Genomic DNA, 14,006 nt, shown 5'->3' on the forward strand with positions numbered 1-14,006 from the left:
CCCCAGGGACGCCAGTAATGGAAAATAGCATGAATGGGGTTGAGCTTAGGGATGAAGGCATCCAGGGACTGGTTCCCTCTCTCCTTGTCCCTCTTCCTTGCTCCCTCTCCCTCTCTGCCTCTCCTTCTCCCCCATCACACACACACACACACACACACACCTCTCCTCCTGTCTCTAGGTTGACTTTGTTTCTTTATTTTCTCAGTCCCTTCTCTATGGGGAAAGGACATGGTTGTCAGTCTTACATTCTTATAACTATCCACGAAGGGAAGTAGAGAGTTTCTCCTATTAGCTCCATGTTGGAGGAAAAAAAAAAACAAACCAGGTGGCCTCGGCAGGGTGTGTGTGTGTGTGTGTGTGTGTGTGATTGTGTGTGTAGTGTCGTGGTTGGCTCAGCCTCAGCTCCATGCCCAGTGACATGTAGGATGGGAAACATTAGTTGCCAAGAGAACCTTGTTGATGAAAGGGATGTAGAGGACTTCTCTAAAGAAAGGGAGTAGTATTTGAGGGGGAAAAAAGAAAAAAAAAGTACTGGGCAGTTTTGAAAAATGTCTCCCCCTTCATTTTTCCACTGATACATATTCTTACAAAGCAACTGGATGAAACTGCTATGTAGCAGAGATTTGTGCCTGGTTTTGTTAAACTGAATTTCAGGAAGCATTCTGAATCTGTCACATAAACCCTGACAGACATCAGTAAATGCTGGACATTTTTACTTCAGTCCAGGCTAGTCCTGAAGCAGATAGCTTCTCTGCTCATGCAATGAGACCCATTGTGGCCACCTCAGCCAGCTCTTCTCCCACTGTCCCATTGCTTTTCTGTCTCTTCTGGAAGACTTAGGGTCCCTGGAGAGTAAGACCTCTATCTCATGCCTAGGTATCTTCCAGCACATGGCATGGAACTTGGCCCATAAGCCAATGCTCAAGGAATGTTTGTCAAGGGAATCAATGAGTAGACCAGCAGCAACAGCAATAGACCAGAACTCTGGTGGTTATTCTATCTGGGGCCACACCCAAGACTTGTCTGCACTGCCAGCTAGTGCCACTGGTGGGAAACTAATCAAGCATTAGTCGTAGAAGACTGGCATCACTACATGTACCTCACACATGAATCCAAATGCATATTCATACGAGCCCACATGTATGATTAACTTGGGAAGCTGACAGGAAGCAGTCAATCTGTTGAGCAAGTTTGTGTTTTATAAACCAGATGTTCGGTATTATTATTCATCATTTCCTTTGATACCAGAACGGTCCCCATTATGTAGCATAGGAAATGAAGGATATGGAATAATATACACTTATTATACAACAGAGCACCAAAACCAAGCATTTCAGAGGCCCGTTCAAAGCCTGGGCAAATGTAATTGAATGGGAGTTCATTTTAGGATTCCCACTTGGACTTGAGTTAATGGGATTTTTCCCAGATGGACCATGGTGACCTCTCTCTCCCGTTCCTACCCTTTGGAAAATGAATGTTGACTCTACATCTGCATTTTTCTTGGAAGCCATGTGTATGAATCAGAAGCAGCTCTTGCCTCAGCAGCCACTACAGGTTAGGGGGCCACAGAAAAGCAAGGACCCCCTAGTGTGTGGGGACAGAGGGTGTCTGGCTGTGGCTGGCTGCATAACTCCTGCTTGGTGGTCTGGACAAAAAGCGTTTGCCAATGGCTGCTATTTCCTATGGCAGGACTATAGAATACCTTTCAATCATAAAGTGCTTACAGCACAAATTAACTTTCTTCTCCATGACAGTTTAAGATTCGCAGACCCCAGATCTGTGGAGACTGGAGAGATGGAGCTGGTGGGTGCAGAGGAACATCTTAGTGTCATGCATGTGATATTTCCAGGCCCCGCCAGCCTTTGTGGCCACACTGGTGAGCTATATACATCAAGTAGACTACAGTTTAGGGTTCTGCCAAGCCAGTCCAAATCTGGGCCATAACTACACCGGGGAGAGAGTACATATGCTCACAGATAGTGGCTAGACCGAGATCACTGCATTTCCTTTGTTTACCAGGGTTTGGTTAAAAAATGAATGGTTTTTCACATGCAACATTATGGGGATTTTTTTTAAGGTAATGACAGGCCGTAATTACTTTTAGAATTAGCCTCTGAGTGACGCTGATACTGTATTCTGACTTAATATTTTGAAGTCAGTTTCCCACGATCTTGTATTTGTGCCAGAACAATTACCAGTGATTTATAACTGATTTTTACTGGTTGCAGGAAAAAGCTTCATTTCTCATTATTGTCAATGGTGTGTTTTGATTTCATCCATGATACATGTTGGCATCAGTTGAAATTTTGATTTGAATTGCAAAGTGGAAGTTGCCCAGGGTTATGGATCAGCTCAAATCAGTTTTCTGTATAGCATTAAGGATTAATCAAGGAGGAGGAATATGGGAGATCTCTGATTCTAAGAGAGATGTTTATAGTGTGTTGGTTCTGCCTTTGAAAATGGCCTTCCATACCCCCAGTGGTGGCCATAGATACTTTAAGTATTTTTAGCAAGATGTTGGAACCATGTTTTCACAAACTGTCATTACCATCTCATGGTCAATATTATTTAGTTAATAATATTATGATATAGTAGTAAGTTTGTTTTCTTATTCTCACCCCCAAATTAGGCTGCCCCAAATAATAGATTACATGATTACCATGTGTATCAGTCAGGGGTCTCCAGAGAAATAGAACCATAGGAGATAGATAGATAGATAGATAGATAGATAGATAGATAGATAGATAGTTATTTTTTCTATATGTAGGATATATATCATCTGTATGGGGGGGGAGAGATTTATTTTAAGGAATTTCCTTGCACGATAGTGGGGGCTGGCATATCTGAAATCTGTAGGATGGTTGGCAGGCTGGAGATTCTGGCAGGAGGGGTTGGTGCAGTCTTGCATCAGAAGGTAGTAGGCAAGCAGAATTCTTCCTTACATGAGGGACTTGTTTTTTCTCCTAAGATCTTGACCTGATGGATGAGACATACCCACAGGATGAAGGGTAATCTGCTTTATCAGAGTTTGCTTAATCGCATCTAAAAAATGTATTCATGGCAACATTTAGACTGGTGTTTGACCAAAACGATGGGCACTGTGGACTAGCCAAGTTGACACATAAAATTAACCGTCACGCCAGGAATTCCTAGTCCTTGAGCGAACATGAGATTCTTGCCTCATCTCGCAATGGAGGAATACAGGTCCCACCTTGGAGATGTAAACCCAGAACATGGCCCCATATGTCTCTGTTAGGAGCTCTTCTCTACTCCTACAGGCTTCTCTTTGGCTATCATGAGTATTGATGGTAAAAAAGGATTGCCCTATAATAATGCTCCTTGAATTTTCATGTGGATACCAATTATCAAAATAAGGATTCAGATTGAGAGGGTCTGGAGTGGGGCTCAGGATTATTCATTTCTAAGACACTAAATCTGCTGATATTCTGTGAACCACACTGCAAGTGCTGAGACCCTATAGCTCAAGGAATCTATTGGAAGAACAAGACTGGTGGAAGATGGACTGAGTTTAATGACCTTTTCTCCAAAGGCCAGCCAGTCCATGGAGACCTCAGTCCCTGGGAGCCCCTAGATTTTAGAATCTTCTCCATAAAATGCCTCTTCCTAAGAAGATTGAGGGGATAATACCTGATTTTTCTGTGGAACTAAGCTGTGGAGAAGTACACATCAGAAAGCACCGTAAACTGAAGATAGTGGATTCTCGTTCACAGATTGCTTCATTTGAGGCTAGAATGGACTGCGAAACCAGAAGGGATCTTTCTCCCACCAGACTTTTCCATCCTAATTTTGGTCCCTGTCAGAAGTGTCACATGCCTTGATCTCACTTTGGACTCTGCTACTTACTAGCCATGTGACCTTCAGACAGGGAAAAGAAACCAGCATCCTTCGAGCATGTCCTTATGCCAGGTACAATGCTGGGAAGTTTCACATTTTATCATCATGGCAACAATGCTGGGGAATAATTGGCATTATTTCATATGAGGACATGGAGGCTTAAAAAATACAGTTAATAAGGTTCAAAGCTGAGAATTAAAACCAGGGTTGTTTTGGACCAATGCCTACTGTGTTCCAGGACTCTGTTTCCCCATCTGTTATTAAGGCAGGGTAAGGGTTTCTGCCTGCCTCCCAACATGATGTGAAAAGCAGATGTGACGGTGGGTCTCAATCATTTGTATGCACTTCAGATGGTCATAGAAGTGTATTGTTTGCCATATTTCAAGGGTTGTTATTTCAGGAGAAATGTTAGCCTCTTAGCAGTGATTTGAGAGATCAGATGATCAAGTTATTTTTGTGTTTTGGTTTTGTTTGTTTTCTGTCTGGGACTGGCACACAGAGATGTGTAGAGCTACCAAAAGGCCTTGACTTGGCTACCTTGGGGGGAATAAATGATTCCAGATTCCATTGTTTCCAGCAGGGGCAACTCATAAAACCCTTATGCTCGTGTTTTCTGATCCTCAATTTTCAGATTAAGGAGAAGCATTCATATTGCACATATTGCACATAAACATCTGCAGTATAAAAGAATAAAATCAATCTGTGGTAATAAAATGAAATGAATCACTATGATCCAAACAAGGCTTTATTTGAACCCAAATGGCTGAATACGGTAATAGATATCTGGACTGATCCATGGCGACTGACTGACTTTGTTTCTGCAGCCATGGACTGAGATCCTTATCTCTGAGTCAGAGTAGAGAGATGTTACATTCTCTTCTAGGCTACTGGCTTGAGTGGGCACTGGTCCATTCCCAGTGGCCCCTGGGCAGGAAAGGATGAGACAGTCAAGGGCCATGGCCTCCAGCCATCTGTGGTTTCCAGATCATTCCCAGGTAACTGGCTTTTCTCTCCACCTAGCTTGCCGATGATCAGGGCCTCGTCCTGATGACCACGGTCGCCATGCCTGTGTTTAGTAAGCAGAACGAAACCGTGAGTACAGCGGCTGTGCTCCTGCTTGATGCTAAGAGGGTTGCTATCTCAGATACCCTCTGACTCAAGCCCTGGTGACCTTTCTTTATTTGTGTTAAGGATAGGGGATATATCATTTGTCCTCACTTTTAATCAAGAATAGATGAGAGGAATTCCGGCAGGTGTCATGTTACAGGATGCAACACTTTTCCCAAAGTTAAGTGAACAATGACCAGAGGAAGGAAAAACCCAGAGAGAATCGAATGACCCCTCCCCGATTTATAGTGACCAGCCTTGTGTTGGTTTCCTTGGGCTGTGGTAACAGAGGGCCACAAATGGGTGGCTTATAACAATAGAAATTTATTCTCATCATTCTGGATTCTAGAAGCCCCAAATCAAGGCGTCGCTAGGACAACGTTTCCTTGGAAGGCTCTAAAGGAAGATCCTTCCAGCGCCTGGATATTCCTTTGTTTGTGGAAGCTCTGCCTACATCTCCATGTGACCTCCTCCTCTCGTGGGTCTCTCCGTCCTCTTATAAGGACACCAGTCACTGGATACAGGGCTCATCCTAAATCCAGGATGATTTCACCTCAGAGCAATGACACCCTATTTCTAGAAAGGGTCAAATTCTGAGGTTCCAGGTGGACTTGAACTGGGGGGGAAAGAATAGACAGTAGCAATGTGTCTCTTCTTCCAGAAGGTCTTTCTGACCTGGACAGTTTCAATGCATCACACTGACTTTGGAAACGAGGACCCGTCCTGGGGGCCCGTTCCTTCACCTTGGTCCTTGGTGCCAATACACAGCTACAAATGTGAGGGTTATTATCTCTTTCCTCTGGGCACCAGATGGCAGTGTAAATTGAGAAAGCGGTTAACATGCTAAGTCTTTCCTGTAGAAAGCTCCCCTAAAATAAACTGGTTAATGGTCACAGTCCTTAGTTGCTGAAACTTTTGTGCTACTTCACATTAATTTTGAATTTTCAGGAGCGAGAAGAGATGGCTATTAGGGCATCCTGGTATAGGCGTGTATTGAGAAGTATGGTAATGAGTGTTTGGCCTGAGAAGCTACCATTCTTGTCTAGCAATATGGAGGGGGGGTGGGTGGGCGGGTAGAAGAGGGGCCTTGTAGAGATCTGGGTTAATCCTTGATTTCTAGAAGCTTACAGAAGGTACTAGACGGTGATCTATGGTGTGTGGCTTCTCACTAGGTTCTATTCCTTCTACCAAAGTAACTTACTATTGTTGTTATTGCTTAATGTTTGCTTTCCAACAGAGATCAAAGGGCATTCTTCTGGGTGTGGTTGGCACAGATGTTCCAGTGAAAGAGCTTCTGAAGACCATCCCCAAATACAAGGTAATGCATCACCTAATTCATAGTCAAGGGCCAAGTGTCCAAGATAATTTCACAACCTGCCATAGTGGTAATGAAACATCAAATAAGAGGCCCCTCTACTCTCTTTCTGGTAGGCTTTTTTTTTTTTTTTTTTTTTTTTTTTTGGTAAGAACAGTAACAGCTCACGCAGATCTGATTAGGCCTACACATGCTACCCAGGTTTGTGTGGGTCCATGGAAGTCTATATGTTTATATGGGTCTACACGGGTCCTACATCTCTGATGGTCCTCTAAACCAGTTCTAACTCGCCCTAATCTGAGACCCCTCTAAAATATGTTACTTCTTAGCAGGAACCCAATGGGGCACAAAGGAAAATGGTCTCTGACGCTTTTGCATACACATACCCTCTATCCTGGAAGGCGATGGTGTACATGCAAATTAATGCTCTTAATGCTAAATTAAAATCCATGGCACTAAGAAAATTATAAGTTACTTTTTCTTGACTCTGGGGGTAACTAAGGGAGTGGAGTAGGTAATTTTGGAGCAAAGAGGACACAGCAAACCTTGGTGAGCCACTGTTTTGGGAGTGCAGACCAGCATAAGAGCATTGTAAGGCATGGGCAGTGGAGGAGCTCAGATGGAAGGGACTCAGGATTGGGGTGGAAATGCCAGAACTCCACTCCACATGAGAGGCCAGCCCTGCATTGGGATGAGGGTGTGGGCCATGCTTGCCCCTTTGTCCAGCCCACACTGCACCTCCTAGCACTCTATTACAGGCACTATTTCTTCAGTTTACTTAGTGCTTCTACATTTGGGAACAGAGGGCCTCTCATGGGCCATCACAGTGCCACCCTCAGCTAGACCTACCCCTGTCTCCATGACAGGCCTCCCAGCTCCATCCAGAGTGACCTCCCAGCCAGCTGCAAACCAGAGTCTGCTGTGTCTGGGGCAGGCCAGCACGGCACAAGCACCCACCCAAAGCTGGTGAACGGCACTGCCACCTGGGCTGATTACAGAGGGCGGGCAGTCACCAAGAAGGTGACTAGTGGCAGTAGCCATCTCGGGGTCCCTGAGGATGACACCAACTGTTGCTTATGTTCCCTGGCTGCTCCAGGTATATTGCTGTGGTTAAATCAGCACGTTAGTGAAATCAGAGCAATAGACCTACCAGGGGCCTGGTTTCCGATACAGCCAAGCTCCACACCCCACTTCCTGTACAACAGTGTTTTCCTAATTCAGCCTTTGCTTGCCACTATCAAGTGGCATTGCCCTGTCCTTAAACCTCCTGCACGGGTACTGAGCAACATGGGTACTTTTTCATTAAGTGGACTTGCTGATTTTCTTAATGAGTTCCTCTGACCCCAGCCTGAACAGTCACGTGTGAAGTCGTAAGTTGAGATGTGATCATTATATTTTTCTGATACACAAGTGAGCCAGGGACTGACATGACCTTTGAAAAAGATGGCCCAGACAGTCCTTGAACCCCATATAGAAAATTCTCACTTGTTCTCTGGCGGCAGTTCTACAGAGAAGCAAATGTAAAGGTGCTGAGATGAAAGTCCCCTCAAGCCCCACCACAGCCATGCGTTTGGAACTGCCCAAGAGCTATCTTGGTGTGTGCATAGGCGTGGGAGTGCAGGAGGGGACAGAGAGCGGCCCCACTCCCAGTCCTGAGAGGCGTCCCTTGGACCGACACGGTTCCCCTAACTGCACGAGGATGGAAACCACACCCGTCCCCTCTTCCCCAGCACCAAGCAGACTGCCTTGCCTGTCTCTACTTTGGCCCACTCGTAGATTGACAAGAGCTCCCTTTGCCCCAGTATGGAGGGAGGCAAGCTCCTTTGGGCCAGGAGTCTGAGATTGCTAACTGGCTAACAGTCCCCCTTCCTTACCACCTTCTTCTGACATGCTGAGCTTCTCACTAGGGTCCATTCCTAGCCTAGCCACACTTGTGAGGGGCCCAGAGATCTTCTTGGACCTTAGTAGGAGGAAGGCAGTGGTTAGTGCTCTGGAGGCAGATACACTGGAGTCCCAGCACCATCCCTGAGGAGTTCTGGGTGGACATGTCTCTCAAATCCTTAGTTCTTCTGTCCAGTGATAACAATACAACCTGTTCATAGACTTGCGTGAAGCATTGACCATTATTGTTAACTAGGAACAATGGTAACACAGTGGTCAAGGTGATGGGAATGACTCCTGGCCTCCTGGCCCTGTTTCATGTGGGATGCTGTCAGCATAATACTGTTCATATCTTTCCCATGCCAGGTTCAGGCAACTATGGGCTTCACATCCATTGGACCTTTGCTAAAATGGAATGCCAACAAAACGATGGTTTAACTGAATGACGAGCTGAGCATACTCTGGGATCCTCTGCCACTTTTAACAGCGGGGTTTTCCAAGAATTTTAAAAGACCTGAGGAAAAGTTTATGATATGAGGTCATGTGCTGTAGGCAGTTGACAACAAGGACAGCCTTACCTTTTGACAGAGGGTCAGGGTAAGAGCAAGCCAATGGCTCAGCCAGTCACCAGGCATCACAGTAAACTCTTGTCCCAGAAAATCAGCTGAGCAGATGACTGCAGCCAAAATGATCATGTCATCCCTCAGAGGGTTGGATGCAAAGTGAGATATGCATAAAATGGCTGTTTAAAACACCATTTGTGGTACCAGGCAGGGAGTCTCATGGTATAATATTAGCAGATAACATTTGCCAAGTACTCAGCACTGTCCAAAGTGCATTACCCACATCATGACACCAAATGCCCCTCAGATGAGTGCAGTGCTGTTGTATCCATTCTTCTCATAAGGAAACTCGGGTTCATAGGGCTTCTGTTCACAGAGCTCGGGCCACCTGAGCAGGAAGCGGTGAATGTGATTTGAACCAGGTCTGTGTCACTCCTAGACCCATGCGCTTCGGGCAGATCTAAGCCATTCATGTAATACTTCATGATTTGTTGCCTTGTTCATATACCATCTACACCATTATTTACGTAACAGTCCATTTGTACATCAACTCAAAACTTTCCTCACTTAAGTAAATTGTAAAGGGAAATACCATTTGCAAAGAACAAAGTGTCATTGGCCAATATTAAAGAATTGTAAAAAAAAGAAAATAGGGGCGCCTGGGTGGCTCAATCGGTTGAGTGTCTGACTTTGGCTCAGGTCATGATCTCATGGTTCTTGGGCTCGAGCCCCACATTGGGCTCTGTGCTGACAGCTCAGAGCCTAGAACCTCCTTCGGATTCTGTGTCTCCTCTCTCTACCCCTCCTCTGCCTGTGCTCTGTCTCTCTCTGTCCTTCAAAAATGAATAAATGTTACAAAAATTTTTTTAATTAAAAAATAGCATTAAATGATTGCTTGATAATATAGGGTTCTGAACTTGAGATCTGTTCTTTCTCTTTTAAGGTAGTATGAAAGGCAAGTGTTAAAGATATACTAAGTGGCAACTCTCTTTGATAAATTGGAATGATGGAAGAAATTTTGAAAGGGCTGGCTCTCTCTAGTGATCCTGGCCTAGTAAGTTCCATACCAGCTCTACATGCCACATAAAATAAATAACCCACACTCTGGGTTTTGTTTTGTTTTTAAGAAAGCAAAGTCGTGCATGGGAAGATGACAGGCAGCTGAGGAGTGAGGACCGTGGGTATTGTTCAGCCTGGGATGATGGATGCCCCTGCCTCACTCCTGCCTTCTGGGTTCCTCTCAGCATGGGCACCAGCACCATAGCCACCATGCATAAGCCCATATCCTGTGCTCCCCCAGACTGGAGGGTCTGACTCTTTCCAGCACTGTCTGTCTTGTCCTTGGCACCTGCTCCATTCCTAGAAGAGGAAATTTCTTTGAACAAGGAAGTCATGTCTGTTCCCATATGCTGATGCCATTTAGCTCATAAAATTAGAAAGTCACCTTCACAACAAGAGGAAATGAACTCTGAGCTAAAATCAGGTGTTCAGGTTCACAAAAGGGGGCCTCCTTAGCAAAAGAACACTCCTGCTTGGCTTTACTGAGATGACAAAGGCCCTTTGTCCTCCTGCCACCCTGGGCCACTGACGACCAGCTTCATCCACCACCAAAGTTTTTATGGTTGGAGTTAGGTTTCCAGAGGCATGATAGGACAGCTGGTTGATCGAAACCCACATAATCAAGTGTTGAAAACTGTGTAGCTCCCCCAGAGACAGAAAGCCACAGGAATGAGGGAGGGATTTGAGGCGCTGAGAGATAGTGGACCTTACTTTTATTGAAACCCCAAAACCCAGATGCCCAGAATTTATGGCTCAGTGTTTAAGGAAGGGCATCCCACCTTTACAGAATGTTTGCAAACATTTCTTACACCTCTTTTTTTTTTTTTTATTTTTTAAGGTTTATGTATTTACTTTGAGACAGAAAAAGCACGAGTGGGAGAGGGGCAGAGAAAGGGACAGAGAGAGGATCCCAAGCAGGCTTCATGCTGCCAGTGCAGAGCCTGACACAGCGCTCAAACTCACAAAACCGCGAGATCGTGACCTGAGCCGAAGTCAGATGCTTAACTGACTAAGCCATCTTATTTCATATGAGAAGATGTAGAAACTCAAGTACAGGGCCACTGCTTGATAGATGCCCAACAATCAAGACAGTATGAACATAATAGGTAATAATGATGACCCTGTGCCTCAATTTCTCCTCACAGTTTCCTCTACCAGACAATGTGCTGAGCTCTTTATAGCATCATCTCCCTTCTAATAGGTAGACCTTGCCATTACCCCCCTTTTATAGCTAAAGAAACTGAGGCACATAAAGCTTAAGTAGCTTGCCAAGTCTCACAGCTAGCAAGCCGTGATTTTAGCCACATTGCCCTAAAACCATTAGGAACAATAAAGGGCAGTAATAATAGCAGTAGTTGAAATGATAGTTAAAATACTAAAAATAATATAATAGTTGGAATAAAATAAGACAATAAAACATTCATTGAGCCTTTTACTGTGTGTTTGGTATGGTAAAAGGGCTTTATATGCACTATTCCCATTGAATCCTTACTATCGTTCCCTGAAGTGGGTACCACTTGGCCCCATTGTTAATTGAGGATACTTACAATAACTTTCTCAACATAACTCAGCTAATTAAAGATAAATGAAATGAAATAGAACAATAGATTAGAGGAAGATCAGCTACAGAACATTAACCACAGGGCCTGAAATACAGGTACTTCTATTTCACTCCTATTTCCCAGCCTGACCCCTGGGAACGGGAGACACAGGTATGACATGCCTTAACCTAGGTTGTCCCTTCTCTGGTTCCCACAAAGAGCCTTGGGAAAAGGAGGTACGTCAGCCAGGGACAGCCACAGCCGAACAGGCTTCTCTCATCCAAGAGAGGAGAGCTCCAGGGAGCAGAGTGTGGCTCACACCTTTTCCTCCTGATTAACACCTTGTAAAGATGAGTCAGCTCTTGGCTCTTGGGGTTTTCCCAGAAGATAGAATTCTTTCTTTTCCCTTAGCTTCATAGATTTTCCCACAAGCAATCAGACTTCCTGTAATTTTTATTAAGAATTCCAGACACCCCAGCAATAACTTCCAGACACCACAGCCTCTGTTAACATAATGAGCCATTTTATAATTGGGTTCACTTCATTAGCCCAAAGTCTGTGCACTTGGAAGGGAAGCACCTCGCTCCCTGGGGTGCTGAACCACGAGGCTCCTGGCCTCCAGGAGAGCATGTTTCAGGACGAGGGCCCTTTGGCAGCCCCACGTACTGGAAGGCCTTGTGTCTGATTCGTTCCTACTACTCTCTGGGACTGCACATGAGAACGGACAGGAAGACTAGTTCTATTTCAGAGGAGACAAAAACTAGAGATTTCATCGGGATACTGATGCGTGGCCAGCAACAAAGCTTGGACATTGTCTTAACTATAAGCTTTTGGTTTTCTGAGAAGTTCATCCACAGAATGTGTTTTGAGGCTTACCTAGGATTTCTTTTCTTACATCTCCATTAGGTTATAGCCACATGCCACCCACCTGAGAAGGATTTTCACCAGATAGTTTCTGAATGTCAGGAAGACTTTCTCAGGTACAGCCTTGCAAAAGACTGAACTGCACCTGCCATGGCACATCAGCTTCCCCTTTTCGGCTCATTTTTATTATCTACTTTAGTTCAAACTTTAAAGATGAACTAGACGTTTCGGTAAAGCTCTAAATGTCTTGGGGCGCCTGGGTGGCGCAGTCGGTTAAGCGTCCGACTTCAGCCAGGCCACGATCTCGCAGTCCGTGAGTTCGAGCCCCGCGTCGGGCTCTGGGCTGATGGCTCAGAGCCTGGAGCCTGTTTCAGATTCTGTGTCTCCCTCTCTCTCTGCCCCTCCCCCGTTCATGCTCTGTCTCTCTCTGTCCCAAAAATAAATAAACGTTGAAAAAAAAAAAAAGCTCTAAATGTCTTAAATACGTGTGAACCTCAACTCGAGCACCTGCCATGTGCCAGATGTTATGCTAGGGGCTGTAGAAGTCCAGGATGAGTGAGATGGTCCATCCCCACAAAGGGCCCATCATAATGGGGGTCAGGGGACGGCCTTTAGAACAAGGCAGAGGAGAGAAAGAACCAGCTAGGGGCTGAGAGGCAGAAAAAGCTGGTGTCCCATATTCATGCATTAGGATGAAGGGAGTAATGGGAAGATTCTCAGGGTTTATGGAAACATGGTATGGAAAGGAGGGTACAATGGGGAGAGTCAGGAGAGACTTCTTATAGGACGTGATCCTGATGCTGGGCTTGCAGCGTGGGTGAGCATTAGCTGGGGGAGATGGGAAGGACAGGTGCTCTGGACAGCTGGCATGTACGAGCAAAGGTGTGGGTGGAAGAGAAAACTGTCAGTGCCATGCGCCCTAAGAGACAATGAGTAGAAGGAGGTAGAGATGGGTACTTAGGTAGGGGCCCGGCCCCAAGAGGTCCTTAGTGGGTTTTACACAGGGGAGCTACAGGGTCGGCGTTACTTTTGACTTTGAGCAGTCTGGAGCATGGCTTTGTTGGGGCCTCTGTTTGAGGCAGGAAGAACAGTTAGGACCATTGTGGAAGTCTGTCACATTAAACCTACGTGGATGGTGGGGTAGGGAAGCAGCCCTGAATATGAGTAATTTCTACAAGAAAAATTAGTGATTACTTGGATCAAGGAGTTGGGGATGAAAGAAATAAAGAAGTCTAAGGCTGATGCTCCAGTTTCTAACTTAGGAGTCCAGGTGGATGGGTGGTGCCCCCACAGAGGGGAGCAGAAAAGAACACCGTGTTGGGCTGGGTGACTCTGAGGTACTTGGGGGATGTCCAGGTAGAGATGCCCAACACACAGTTGGATACTTGGATCTGCCAGTGGGGAGAGAGCTAAAGCAGACAAGGGGCCCTGGGGTTGGAAATCTGTGGGGAAAAGTGTGCTTGAGGGTGGACAGAGGATGAGGATCCTATGAAAAGGAGGATAGCTGGGTATATGGGGCGAGGAATACAGAGTGTCGGGAGGGAGTGTGGTCAGGTCCTACAACTGGGAAGATTCAAGAGAGCTTTCTCTAGGGCATGGCCAGCAGTCGGGAGGCCACTGGCTACGGTAGAGAAGGGAGTTCTGTTCTGGTGGCATCTCGGTGGGAGGCATGGGCACCGCAAAGGCAGATTCCGGTAAGTGGGCACCCACGGGCAAGGAGGAGGCAGAGAGGGCAGCTGGTTGATGGGGGAGGGCCCTGGGTGAGAAGGTCGGCTCTGTGTGATCTGTGCTCCAGTCAGTTCCCTTCATTGTTTCCCGCTT

The 14,006-nt window shown here is 45.7% G+C and overlaps 1 protein-coding gene across 4 annotated transcripts in view; it reads left to right on the plus strand.

Annotated features, from left to right (window-relative positions):
• CACNA2D3 (calcium voltage-gated channel auxiliary subunit alpha2delta 3) overlaps window positions 1-14,006 on the plus strand; it is an 866,452-nt gene that overhangs the window by 639,644 nt on the left and 212,802 nt on the right. For 3 of the 4 annotated variants that reach the window (XM_045493219.1, XM_045493218.1, XM_045493221.1), the window contains 2 exons: window positions 4,876-4,947; window positions 6,200-6,280. The exons of the other annotated variant lie outside the window; for it this stretch is intronic. In XM_045493219.1, the coding sequence (XP_045349175.1) occupies window positions 4,876-4,947; window positions 6,200-6,280 (153 nt within the window). The remainder of the gene's footprint in view (window positions 1-4,875; window positions 4,948-6,199; window positions 6,281-14,006) is intronic. 4 annotated transcript variants of the gene reach the window in all.

The sequence above is a fragment of the Leopardus geoffroyi genome, chromosome A2, assembly GCF_018350155.1.
Source record: "Leopardus geoffroyi isolate Oge1 chromosome A2, O.geoffroyi_Oge1_pat1.0, whole genome shotgun sequence".
NCBI lineage: Eukaryota > Metazoa > Chordata > Mammalia > Carnivora > Felidae > Leopardus > Leopardus geoffroyi.